Source organism: Nelumbo nucifera, chromosome 4, assembly GCF_055504915.1.
Source record: "Nelumbo nucifera cultivar China Antique chromosome 4, China Antique-T2T, whole genome shotgun sequence".
Lineage (NCBI taxonomy): Eukaryota > Viridiplantae > Streptophyta > Magnoliopsida > Proteales > Nelumbonaceae > Nelumbo > Nelumbo nucifera.
In genome coordinates, this window is record NC_142652.1 from 29916291 (window position 1) to 29930921 (window position 14631).

At 36.3% G+C, this 14631-nt stretch overlaps 1 protein-coding gene across 1 annotated transcript; it reads left to right on the plus strand.

Annotated features, from left to right (window-relative positions):
- The first annotated feature begins 11750 nt into the window (after positions 1-11750).
- On the plus strand, positions 11751-13776 carry LOC104591097 (pentatricopeptide repeat-containing protein At5g47360). The gene has a single exon (XM_010249888.3). It carries the CDS (start codon positions 12138-12140, stop codon positions 13578-13580), a length of 1443 nt encoding a protein of 480 aa, XP_010248190.1. The 5' UTR covers positions 11751-12137; the 3' UTR covers positions 13581-13776.
- The last annotated feature ends 855 nt before the right edge of the window (positions 13777-14631 follow it).

Consider the following 14631-nt stretch of genomic DNA (forward strand, 5'->3'; position numbering starts at 1 on the left):
TCTGTGCCAAAACCGTAAAATCACAGCCTTTGATGCATTGCTGTGGTTATATTATACAGCTTCTTATCCAATTCAGGGTTGGGGTGCAACTTAGATGGGGCTGGGTTGACATTTTTGTAAAATTTTAAGGGGCTTAGCCACAAATGTCGGGAACCAATGCAGTGTAAAATCTTCAAATCAGATTATCTAAATTGCATCCAGAGCCACTTAATACAGTATGGTCAGTTATTTACGGTTTTATCCCAGCGTTACTCCATTCGGAGTAGCTGATTTTATTTTTGTGTTTTTTTAGCAAATTGCTTAAGGCTGCAATAGAATGTGATGTAAATCAAGAACCTGTAAAATTTCTATCATTTCGGTTTTATAAGCGTTTGGAATGAGAGTGTAATTATGATTAACATAAAATTCTACTACGGTTCAGATTTGTTGACATTTGGATAGAGTGGAATCAATGTAAAACTCTCGTCAAGTGTAAAATTTTATATTGATAATTGATATAAATACTACATTGATTTTATTGATGTAAAATTTTACACTTTTTATCACGGTTTTCAAAATATAATAGTCACCTATTTATATGATTTGGTGTATAACATCATTAGTGTATGACGGTTTACACCAAATCCAAATGAAGCCTAAATATCTTTAAAGTTTATGAAATAAGCTATTATATCCTTATTTTTTACATATTATCTTAAAATATCCCTAAGTTTTCTAACAATTGTTATATTCCTTAAATCATAACGGAAATGATGAAATATCAATTTTACTCTTCTCACCAACTATGCATAATAAAGAAGATAGAAATGTCGGTCAGCGATTCCAATGCTCAATAGAAATAGTAATGCATGGACTCATGTTGGTGTTAAACTAAACAAGTGTCAATTTGGGCTTCGGACGACTAACACATTGTAGTTGGTTTAAACAATTTCAAAGTCCAACTGTGGGACTCTCTATCGAATAAACAGGTTAGTGATTGTTATGAAATTTTGGATTTATGGATGTGTATATACACAATGAGTGAGCATGTAATAGCTGTGTGACACATGTCTTAGCTAATGCATTTTTCATCCAAACTTTTTAAAAATTATCCATTATTTTATTACTTTTATCAAAATAATAAAAAAGGAAAAACGTAAATGAATCCCAACTCCTAATACGTTTAGGTTTTCCTTTTTCATTGTTTTTATTTTTTATTATTTTGACAAATATAATAAAATAATAAATAATTTCTGTCTAACAGAACAAAAACGTTTGGATGAAGGGTGCATTAGGTGGGACATGTGTCACACAACTATTACGTGCTCACTCATTATGCTTACCTAATGTGCCTACTACATCCAAACACTAGGTGGATATGTTTTCACAGCCGAGAACTTTGATAGGCGGGCATTGATCTGGGTGGATTCCCTCAATTGAAACAACCATATTCTAACTATAGAGGACACCATCAAGAGGTCTATGGCCTGAAGTGGGCAGCAATTAGCAAGCGGAGGAAAAGATAACCTTCTCCACATATGGGACCGTTCAATCGCCTCGCTCACCGACCCTTCAAGACCAACTTCTTAGCTTTGATTTCGATCTATATATAGGTCCAGAACTCCGATCTCTTGTTAGTCATGGAAGGAAAGCTTCGGCTTACAGACTGCTCTAATGGCGGGGTTCTTGTCACTCATCAAACGCCTTTACTTTACTGCTTACAACTGGGTTGCTTGTTTTGACTAACAAGCTTAATTCTTATGAGTCCTCCAACTTTTTCACTTTTTCAGAAGCTGGATATTTTTGTTCAAATGTGTTTTGTTCTTGTTAACTGTTGAAGTGCTATCTGATTGGTCCATTTGTTTCAATTTGTATGGTTTTAGGTGTCAAGTTCTGTAATTTGCTTTGAAGACTTTGAGGGGTACGGCTATAAACATGTTTGTGATGCTGTTGAAAGACCACTTCAGCTCGCTCAAACGGATACCATTTTGGAGGTATTGTAAATTTTCTTCTAAACTTCTTGACATGAAAGTGTTTGTTTAATTGTCTTTGTGATTAATCTTTTATTTTTTGTTTCTTTTAATTTTGGCACAGATTATTCATGGGCTCCTAGGTGAGAAGCATAGAGCATTTGCAGCCGCTATGGTTTTGAGATGTCTCGGGCTCGTGAAGAGCCCAACTTACACTTGTTAGAGGACCATTCTCGTAGTTCATATGTAGACCCATAAGAGCATCCCACAAAAACACCATGTTACCAAGGCAATGGCTAGAACGTTGTTGTTACTCCAATCAAATAGATTCAAGTAATAATCGTCTACAAGTTTTGGGAGCATCTCGTGTCCTCTCCGAAGACTATAACCCATCAAACAAAACCATAAACTCTAGAATATTGAATACGCCATGGAAAGCAGAACCATCATCAAGAAAGAAAGAAAACCCACTCGAGGAATGTGCCTTCACTCGGCTGTGTGGGCTTCGCTTGGTGAACGGAAGTGCCATATTCTAGGAAGTTTGCGGGGGGCTTGTTCTTGAAAGCGAGAATCCGAGTTCTGTTCATGTTCAGTCTTAGCAAGCTACTTCTTGTAAGGCTCTTTTGATGGAGAGATCGTTGTCTGGTTCTCTTTCTCTACTCTCCCTTCCATTAACTTGGTGGTTCCGTTTCGGCTTTTATGTGACATCATTCCTTACAACATAAACCTAACTTCGATTGTTCCTCCGATACATAAGCTATTTCTTTTCTTGTATTATCTTCACTTAGACAATTTGAGTAAACTCTAAAGAGATGAGAATCCATTTCAGATTTCACATTTCACATTCACAATGCAATCCGAGTGTGTTTTCATTTGTTTGGGATCTATGTACGTCTACCTTATATAACTCAACTTATCAACTGATCACCATCTTTCAATTCTTTTGTTTATAAATACTAGTAGAATGGCCCGTGCGATGCACGGGGTACTTAAAATTAATGGTAACATTCGATTACTTTCATATCTTGGACACATATGAGAGTTTACATTCAATTCAAGCCTTAAAACAATTATGCAATACCAAAAAAAAATAGACTTTTCTCACAAAATGCTAAGATCTGATCTTCATAACGTCCATATAACCATGGTCGCACATACATTGGATTAAATGCAACAAATCAGAGATAAAACTACATTCGATAGTGTTACATACAATGGTGAGTTATCCCAACAAAACACAAACTTCATGCAGAATTGGAGAATCGATGAAGATGTTCCTCTTAACCAATCTCCTTTTTTTTTCAAATTATCTGAAATTTATAAAAACAATTACTACTAATGGTTAGAAGAGATGTCAATTAAGTATCTTGTGTTAATTTACCGAAGCCACCGTTAAATGAGAGAAGTCATTATCTAACAATAAAGAATATTATAAGATTGAAAACCGTGGAGAGTTAATTGTGTGTGCTACCAAGGAATATCCGTGACCATGATGTTGATAATATACAAGCATCCATTCCAATGCTCTTCTTTAGGTCCATGCTTTTCTGTTTATTGAAGGAACCCACCCTTCAATCCTACACCTTTCCTTAATAACCTTTAGTTGCACAACATTTAAAGACACAGTGGCACACCTAATACGTTCCTCATAAATTCTTGATTAGGAAAGAACATACATTGACAATAAATGAAAGATAAAATCAATACATTATAAAATGATTAACCCAACATCATTACCTTATAAATATACTTAAATTGAAAACAAAACAAAAAACAACAAGAAATTAGGAAAAAAAAGATGCATACTATATTCTTATACTTTTGGTCATGTGTCTTGTTCTCATAGTTTCATCGCAAGGGGAGTACTATCTTGCATTTTGCTTTTATGCTTTCAATATATTTAAATTCTCATAGCTTCGTGGTAGGGGGAGTACTATCTTGTATTTTGATCTTTTACTTTCAATATATTTAAATTTGGTTAATTTATCAATAAGAAAATTAAACTAAAGATATAATGAAATAAACAAAATTCCACATATTGAGTTTCACAATTTGATGCTTGGACATTCCGAAGTTGCATCTTTCCTTGACTAATAATTGAACTATATAACTTTATTTATCAAATTAACGAAAAATAACATACTTTAAAAAGAAAGTTGGTAGAATTAAAATTTTCATGTCCAAATGCTTCTTCAAAATTGACAATGCAAGAGCAAACAGGCCCAAGATTTAGTCATACCAAACCTAGAAAACGAGTACATCCACGAAACCATTTGTTACTTGATCTCTATCAAGCACCACTAACAAAATCTTTGTGTCAAACTCAAACTTTGGTTTAAGCCCATGTTAAGGGAAGGTACCAAGTTTACCATGATTGTTGAGCCTTACCTTCATAGCTGTCAGAGGATCAACAACATATAGCCCCCAATTGTTAATGTCTTCTTTGTGGATAACTTTTTGGTGATCTTTACTATTCTAGCATTCTTCTTAAGCATATCTTAGTGGTGGGCATATGGGGCTCTATAAGTATATTTCCTTTGTTATCTTTAAGAGAAGATATATATTATATATATATATATATATATATATATATATATATATATAGATAGATAGATAGATAGATAGATAGATAGGACTCAATTTATTGAAAAAATTACAACTTCATTTATAGTTAACATATACAAAAGAAGTGAAAATTTACTTAAAAAAATGACTATAGTTCATTTTTCTTAGGGTAAATTACAAAGACCCCCCTTATACTATGGGGTCAGTGACAAAGTCCCCCCTGTACATTTTTTGTGACAAAGACCCTCTTGAACTTTGGCCGTTAGACAAAAACCCCCTCCGTTAGCCTTATATTCGTTAACTTTGAAAAAAATTATCATTTGAACGTGTAAAATTTTGTAAATGCCCAAACTACCCTTTTATAATGTTCATTGTCTTCTTGATTGAACCTCAAAACTAACCTCAAGCACTCTCACACCATCCCAAACCCGACCATCGCCAGCTAGAAGTAGCAAGAACTATGCCACAAGCTCAACGACTCAAACTGTCGATCCTTCCATTCACGTAGAAATTTCTAAAGTACTCTATCTATCTCTATCTAGATCTTCGTTTGTTTGTTTGCTTGGTAGACTGAGAGTCTTGAGAATTTTGGGTGGAAGTAATTTAGGTTATTTTGTAGGGAATGGGTGCAAAAGAGGCCATAAAAGCTCGTATCGCTCAAGATGAACAACAAGAACAAGAAGGGAAAGGAAGGAAGCAACTCGTTTTCCTCTGCCACACCATTGTATGCGTCATCTCTGAAGTTGGAGAGTAGAGAGGCGAACTAGTCCATGGACCCTTCGACACAACAGAAGCGGCGCCACTACCACAAAGGCCAACGGGGTTGCATCAGCCATAGCCATCGGAGTTGAAAACATCAACTGTGCGAGTTTGGACGGCTCCCCTTTGCCGGTGGCAATGGATGAAATTGAGCAAAGAGAAACACAACGAGATGACAAAGCGTATTTCAAGGATCGCAAGCCATCCCCTTTGTTGGAGGTTGAGTACGTTGATACTAGGAAGCCTATCACATGGGCCACAGGCAACAGCGTTACCGCCAAAGAATATGGTTGCGGTGGAGATGTAATTGGGTTGAAGTCGGAGTAACTGGATACGACCGAAGACCTGTGCCATTCCAGGCCTCTCAGTTCACTCCCAGATACTTGTTCCTGTGGAATTTTTTGTTAGAATCATTTTTCAACTTTTCCAATTTCCACCCATAAATATTTTGTCAAAGAGAGTGGGAAACGACATAGGGGTGACGTTGAAAAAGAAATCCAGTGGCTTCCTCCACCAACTTCAGCACATGGGCGACGGCTTAATGGCCATCATGGTTGACTTGCACTCCCTCCCTATGCCCATTATAGCAGCGATATCGGGGCACACCGCTGCTGTTGGGTTCATGCTCACGCCTAGCCACAACTACGTCTTGATGAGGAAGGACAGTGGATCCTCTACATGAGCAGGCTCGACATTGAGCTTACACTTAGCGGTGGAGACTCTAGAGGTTGCACTGCGCATGGGTGAGAAGTTGGCCTTGGCCTCTAGGAAGTGGGATGGAGGGGTGTATGCCGAGATACATAAGTTGTTGTTTCCAAAACTTTGAAGGTTAAATAGGTTTTAAGAGAAAAAGGACAAGAAAAGGAAAATAGAAAGGCAAACTAAGGCCAATAAAATCTAGTATTCAAAGTAAAAACTGAATTCGATCCTATAGGGGTATGATAATAGAAAGGCAAACTAAGGAACAATTTTGAAATACGTCACCAACAAAAAACAAAGGTAAATATTACATTGTGGGCAATCAATCTAACACAAAAATAGAGAAAAGAACATTCTGGGCTAAATTCAATTCATATTTCAAAGCTAAATATAGAAAGAAAAACCATTCTACTTTATTGTATTATTTATTTCTATGTCTTCACTATAAAATCTCTATGTTTAATATCAAAAATAGCATTCCACTTCAAATTCCTCCTTTCCCATGTGCACACCCTCTAGTTGCATTCTTTGACTTCTGCAAGCAATAGAAAACTGCATTATAAAAGAGGGGAACATATTTTTTAAGCAAGCACCCAATTTAGCTAAGCCATCTACAATAGGACTAAGTTCCCTCAGGATCCAAAATATGTTTGCATTTAATTGTCTAGGGAAATCCCTTGCTTCTGCCAAATAATGGCTTAACCTCCAAGGACCCCATTCCTTGTCCCTTAATCATTTGATGGTATTTATTGAGTCCCTTGCGATGGAAAAAGGTTCTGAATACCCAAACTTTTAGCTATACTGATTCTAGTGAGAGCAACCAACACTTTAATCTTAGTTGAGTCATTGAAACCCATTGTTCCACTGTAAACCCAACAAATATTACCTCTTTCATCCCTTAAGATACCCCCAATTCCAGCAAACCCTGGATCCTGTAGCACTCCCATCAAAATGTAACATCAACCCTCATTCACTGAGTAAAGATTGATGTCTTAAGGGAGTTTGAGTAAAATGAGGGAGGAAAATGATTAGTTTATAAGTTTATGTTAAGGTCATTGATTGAGAGACCTTGGAACAGTTCCAAATTAGTAGCCCAAAAGTTATAGAGATAGGTAATGTCTGAAAGTAACTAATGTAGAGTTCTAACCTTGTTTTCAAATACTCGCTTGTTTCTTTCTTCCTAGACACCCCACGTAACTACATGTAACACCATTTGCTAGTAGGCTTTGCCTCTTTTGCTTAGGCTACAACCTTGCCACTGATGAAAAAAGTCTTGAATATACTCTACATTTGTTTGGTTTAAGAAATGCAGTATACCTTTTGAGTGAACTTACAATGGATAATAAGGTGGTTAGCTATTTCTCCATCTTGCAGGCACAAACAACAAACATGAGGAGAAATGTGAAATCTTCCCAGAATTTTCTTATGAAGGAGGTCACAAGTATTTATTCTCTATAGACATGCCTCACATACAAAGAAGCACACTCTAGAGGAGATATATAGTGTTTTTCTTTGGATGTTTTATAAAAATATATTGGGTAGAATTGTTTCATAAATGATGATATATAGTACTCTTTTTTTATGTTTTTAATTGTGTTTACAACAAAATGTAGTCCTATTTGAATCTTATTTGGGTTGGTCAGATTGGAAAACAACCAAACATAATTCTTCCATTAAAATCCAACTTGAGATGAGCTTGTTGAAGTAAGACATTGACTACTTGTAAAAGCAAAAAAAAAAAAGAAAAAGAAAGAAAAAAGAAGGAAAAAGAAATTGGCTAGTAACATGATTGTTAAATTTGTTAACCATATCCTAGAAATGAATAGTGCATGTTTTGGTGGGGTTTCAAGGAGGGGTAGGGTATCTTGTCTATGGGGCGGGGACAGGTCGGTGGTCACTTCTTATTACGGGTGTTGGTGGTGGTCTTCTATGTACATAAACCAAACCATCTTAGTCTACTTTCTCTCATTTTTTCACCTATTAGAGCTACTCCTAGGTTATTTCCAATAACTTCATTTGACCATATCCTCTCTAGTTTTTCCATTCATCCATCTTAGCATACACATTTCTACTACACTCATTTTTTGGCCATGTTATTTTTTGACTGCCTAACATTTTGTTTTGTACAACATAGCTAGCCTTATAACTGTTTTATAAGCTTAGGTTGGTCCAATGACTTTTTCGGATAGTCACGGTGAAGAGAGAGAAAGGTCAATTTTTCTTTCATCTCCCTTTTGTCTTTTTGTTTCATGGATGTTGGAGGTGACAATCTTAACACTTGGATAAAATTCTACTTGTACTTGGGAAAAGTTTAAAACGTGATGTTCTTGCATGTTATATTGTCCTCCATATGTATAAAGTTACAAAAAAAGTTGCTAAACCTAGCTTTCATGAAAGTTTCATGCAATAGCAACCACCAAGGCTTAGTATTAAACACATTAGACAAATATGGGGGCAAATTTATGTCCATAAATAATTGTTTCACTTTAGACATATCTTGACTACCTTGCATTCAAATGAAAACCTGCTTTTTCTCATCCAAGTGGACTGATCTAGCATACTGACAAGAGGCCATCTCAATCAAGAGTAAGAACTTTGCACCAGAAAAATATCTCAAGGAAAATCCTGATGTTATATAGTTGTTCTCTTGCTCCAATTTTATGTTTATGCAGTAAGAAATTCCCTAGAATTCTAAATTTTCAACAAGAATAATAATCCAAACTCCATCTAGAACTTGGTCATAGTGTTATACTTGTATATCCAAATAATACATATATTTCTAAATTATGATTGAAAAATATACTTGCAACTTATGAAATTTCTTGTCAATCTATAAAGGACATATAGTGGATTAGGAATCCCTAGATCTATAATGGAAGAAGTACTCTCTTTGGATGATGGTAGATTGTTGCAGCTCCTTGAGGAGCCACGTTCTTTAATGATGACATGATGGAAGATAAATAATATTAGGCAACCCACTCCTCCTGTTCTTGCTCATGTGCAATAGGATTTTCTTTCAATCTCTTCTTCAAAGGTTACTAATCCAAGACTTAGGCCGGCAAAACCTTTATAGGATGAGATACCCAACTCTAATTCAATGATAGAAGCAATTTTTGTATCAGGTACACATGCATCATACACCAACATCTGGATTTTGTAATTTTGTTTGAGGAAAGTGGGTTGACACAATATTCCAAATGAGTGATCTATGATGCATTTATAACCATAAAGGGCAAGGGGCTGGGGCTAGTTTTTTTTATTGGGAATGGTAACTTCATTAATACAACTTAAGCACAACTTTTCAAAGTTAATAACAATTGTTAACCCCTAAATAGGTGTTGAGTCCTCAATAATCTTTCGTATAATACTGCCCAAAAGATTATCTCCCTCTTCATCCCTTGTTTAGTCAATGTGTCAATTAAGCCATTAACTGGTCTCCTTGTCAATTTGGAGTCCACACTGATCTCCCTTGTTGTGTTGAGGATTTCCCTTATGGGATGTCTATAAATCCAGTCTCCCAACTTACTAGGTTGCAGCCACTCAATCAACAATTTAGAGTCTCCCTCTATCTCAATTTGGTGTAACTACAACTATTTGGCATATCTTACACCTTGAAGTAAGGCCATCACCTACGCTCTCAACGAGTCCCCCACTCCTATACTTGAAGGGCCCAGGTTACCTTTAGAACTCCTGTCAAAGTTTAGTTTCACTATTTATTATGTTGGTGGGGACCACAATTCTTGCACAGTAGGTTTTATGGAATTTGTAGATGCCACCACTTCCTAATTCCCATAAATGTCTTTAGCTAAGAAGTCTTTAAACAAAGCTATAGTTTTCAACCATTGATTAGTCATAATGATTATTCTTTCTACAATTTCCTCATTGGATTTTTCCACTCCTTTAAAGATCCTATTGGTCCTTTCTTCCCAAGCTGACTACAAGATGGCTACTCTTGTGGATCTCCACATTAATCTTCCACGTCTCTTTGCTTGCTTGAAAAGCTTGGGTAAAAAAGGCTTACCACATATAGGGGAGGTGTCCACCTACAACCAAAGATAGAAGCGAACCAAGCTCAAATAAAGCACACAAATGGACAAGAAATTAATAGGTATGTGGTTATCTCACGAGGGTCCAAGAAAAGGCTACAAAAATGAAGTGATAGGCATAAATTTGGCATTTTTCTTTGCAACTTATCTAGAGTATTGTTTTTTTGGAGAACCAACTCCCAACAAAAAGCTCAAATTTTTAGGGGTACCGATACCAAACCTCCTTCAAAGAAAAGCTCCTTGTGGGGTTTGTTGTCTTAATGAGGACATTAAAGGAAGAATAAGTGAACACACTAGATGGGGAAGGTTTCCAAATTCTATTTTCCAAACAAGATTGATCCAGATCGGTTGACCCTAAAAGGTCAACTAATTCATTCACCATTGCCATCTTTGACTCCCTTAGACGTCTCCTAAGATCCAAGTCTCAAGAATTATCAATAAAAACTGAAGATATCACTTTTCTTTTATTTTCTAACAGTGAATAGAAGGCAACTTTTCACCAAGGAGAATGTCTCCAACCCAAACATCTTCCCAAAACAACACTTTATTTCCTGCATAAACATCCAATTTGAAGTAATGAAAGATGGCAGGCAAAATACCATAATTAGCTTTCTAAGGAGAACATTGATAAGCCATAGGGTTGATTCCTACATTCCAACCATTGTCTGTCAATCCATGAATACTAATAATCACTCTATGCCAAAGTTTGTCATGTTCCAACAACAATTTTATAACCATTTCCCCAATAATGTTGTGTTTCTTATCCTAATATCTCTTATTCCTAGGTCCTCTTATCTATACTTTTAGATACCACCTCCCACTTTCTTAGGTGGTCTTTTTTGATGTCTCTTGGTTCCTAAAGGAAGTCTCTCATAATCTTCTCTAGTTGGTTTGACAATTTCATCGATATCCTATAGGTAGATAGGAAGTATATTGGCAAGTTAGCCAAAGTTGACTTTATTAGGGTTATCTTACCTCCCAAAGAAATGTAGTTTATTTTTCATTTCTAAAATCTCTTTGTAAAATTTTCAGTCAATAGATACCAAAAAACTATCTATATTTGGATTTCCGCCCAATGATAGTCCCAAATATTGCAATGGACAATCCCCTACTCCACATCCAAACAGTCCGGCTAGTAGAATCACCTATTCACTCCCTAAATTTACTCCTACCACACAACTCTTGTATTAATTAATCTTGAAGCTTGAGATCCTTTCAAATTTACGGATTATCCCTTTTAGGTTCATAAATTCCTAAATTTCATTGTTATTATACTTCTCATGCATCTCTCGTATAGTCTCCTTTATGAGTTGTCTATTGAGGATTTATAAAGCCTTTTAATTTGCAGATGATATTGTCCTATTTTGTGAATGAAAAGCAGAACCACAAATATTGTCTCCCTAATAAGTTTAAGGGGTCAGAGATTGAAAGAAGAGCAAAGAGAATCGTAAATGAGTTGTTCTAAGGTAAAATTTATTTTAGGGTTATTTTAGTAACATTTTATGTAAAATCATTTATAAAAGGGTAAAATGGATATTTTGAAAAAATGAATTCATCGGTCAAACATTTTTCATACGGATTAGCGATGGAAGGGAAGTATGCGTTGGCTTTTTCAAAAGTTTAGGGGAGATTTTTTGATAAAATGAAACTTTAAGGAATTTTTTTATCATTATCAGAAACTTGAGGGGAGATTTCTATATTTTTGAATGACCTCCCGCGCTGGCTGCACAGGCAAGAGGCCATGGGGTGTAATACTGTAATTCCAGGAGGAATATGAAACGAAAGAACCCTTCGTGATTTTCTGGAAAAAAATCGCCTTTCCTAAATTCTTCCCCACTCTCTCTAAACACTAGTCTATCACTCCATCTCTCTCCTCTGCATCAGTTCTCCCCTATCTTCTTTTTCCATCTCCGTCCGGCGAAACGACGCCGGGACCGGCGTCAAGCGCATATTGGAAATGCGGGTCTCTGAAGCAGTTATGATTATCTCTGACGAACCAAAGATGGTTGAATTTTCAAGGTCTTGAACACACTTTGAGGTAAAAAGCTTCAATTTTCTACAACTGTTAGATAACATAGATCAAGCATTTAGCTAATCTGTAAGTATTCGTCCCAAATTCATGGCGATCCGTTCTATATGTCGATGTCTGTTGATCTCATACCATTTAAAAAATCCAAGATTTTTGGTTGCCCAGGCTCGTCCGTTTGCCAGTTCTTTGGCTGCAGAGAATTACTGGAATCTCTTGCAAAGTAATACTCCTGGGTTGAACTTAGAGCGGAGCCTAGTTAAAATTAGAGCAAAATTGGATTCTTCATGCGTGGAAGATGTCTTACGGAGATGTTCAGTGGATCATCCTACCTTGGGCCTTAGGTTCTTTGTCTGGGCTGGTCTTCAATCGGATTACAGACACAGCTCATTCATGTATAGGAAAGCTTGTGAATTGTTCGAGATCCATGGTAGGTCGCAAAGCCTATATGATGTACTAGAGTGTTATAGAAAGGAAGGTTCCTTTGTTTCTGTTAAGTTATTTAAAGTAATTTTGAATCTCTGTAGAGAGGCTAATATTGCAGAGGAGGCTTTAAGGGTATTGAGGAAGATGGGGGAGTTCAATTGCCGTCCCGATACTGCTTGCTATAATATTGTCATACGGCTCTTCTGTGAAAAGTGTGACATGGATGTTGCAATGGAACTAATGAATGAGATGGCTTTTGTTGATATTTATCCAGATATGGTCACATATGTTGAGATGATCAAGGGGTTCTGTAGTGCACAACGGGTGGAGGATGCCTGTGGTCTGTTCAGGGTAATGCGTGGTCATGGCTGTTTTCCAAATGTCGTGGCTTATTCTGCATTGCTTGATGGCATTTGTAAAATTGGAAACCTGGAGAGAACATTTGAGTTATTGGAGGAGATGGAAAAGGTCGGCGGTGATTGCTTGCCAAATGTTGTCACTTACACATCTGTAATTCAGAGTTTTTGTCAGAATGGTAGGTCAATTGAGGCAATGGGGGTTATAGATCGAATGAAAACCCATGGCTGTTATCCAAATCGCATTACACTCAGTATATTGGTTACAGGACTTTGCAAAGGAGGCCATATAGAAGAGGCTTATAAGCTGATTGATAAAATTATTGCGGAAGGTGGTGTTTCTTGTGACACAGGCTATAGTTCTCTTGTGGTGTCTTTGTTGCGGATTAAAAATATAGTGGAAGCAGAGAAGGTGTTTAGGAGGATGTTAGCAAGTGGGTTGAAGCCTGATGGATTGGCATGCAACTCTTTGATGAAGGAACTATGTTTGTTGGGGCGGTCCTTGGATTGTTTTGGTTTCCATCAGGAAATGGAAAAGAAAGATTACTTATCTCCTCTTGATTCTGATACTTATTCCATCCTTTTAATGGGTCTTTGTCGAGAAGGTCATTTGGTGGAAGCTACAGAGTTGGTTGGTGCAATGGTGGAGAAGAAGGTCCAATTAAAGGGCCCCTATATTGGTGATATAGTTGAACTCCTTAAGAAATCTGGACAAAGGGAGCTAGCTTTACATGTTGCAAGCATCCGAGGGTAATGATGACATGAGAAAGGAAATATTGATTAATACAAGAGACCTTGCTTGTATGAGTAGAGTTTCAACTTTCAAAGTCTCTAGAGGAATGGAAAAACTCCTGCATTTGGAACATATTGGATTTCATTTTTTTTTATTTAAACTACAAATAAACACCATTTATACAAAAGATAAACTACAACAACTCTTTCTCTTCTCATTTCTCACACATGTGGTTATTTATTTTTAAATTGAATTAAAAATATAAGAAGTCAAGTCACAATAAACACTCTCATAGTTCTTGATTTTCTCTAATAAATTCCATTATTACTTTCTCTAATAACATCATTCCTAAAGCTCTCTCTCTCTCTCTAATAGTAATTAAGAAGGGGTACAAATTAGATGGGTTGGGTCAGGTTAAAGGCCAAACCCAAGACCAACCATAAATATGGACTCTGTCATGGATCCAATCATCCAAGCTGATGTCATACCCAAATGTGCCAGTCCAAACCTAACCAAATCTCCATTCAACCCATGCTTTTCATGGGTTTACTTGCTAGTCACTAATGGGCATACCAATATAACTCGGTTGTGTTGAAAGCAAGCCTCAGACAGTAAGTCCAATATGAGTTATGCCGACTTGTGCCAACATGTTTATTGGCAGTTGGTGTACGTGTGGTTGTTACGTTTCCCCCCCTTCAACAGATCCAGTCTCCATGCAAATCATATGAAAAGCAAGCATCTCTATTTGTTTAAGCTGTTCAAGAGATGACTGCAATTAGAGTATCCATCATATAAAGATGAATAATGTGGATATGCTGTGTTTGTTTTTGTTTTATTCAATTAACACTCTTGCAAACAGGTAGCTTTTGTTTATGGCACCTCTGAGTTGAAGCAATTTTGTTGCTACTGCTTGAAGCAAATATTTTTTGCCTTCATAGTTTTTCCCTATTTCAACTTTATTGTTCTCATAATCAATAAAAGATTTTCATTATATTATTCAGAAGTTGAGAAATAAATTAAATGGGTGGAAAGCACAAGTTTTATGTCATGCAGATAGATCAATTTTATAAAT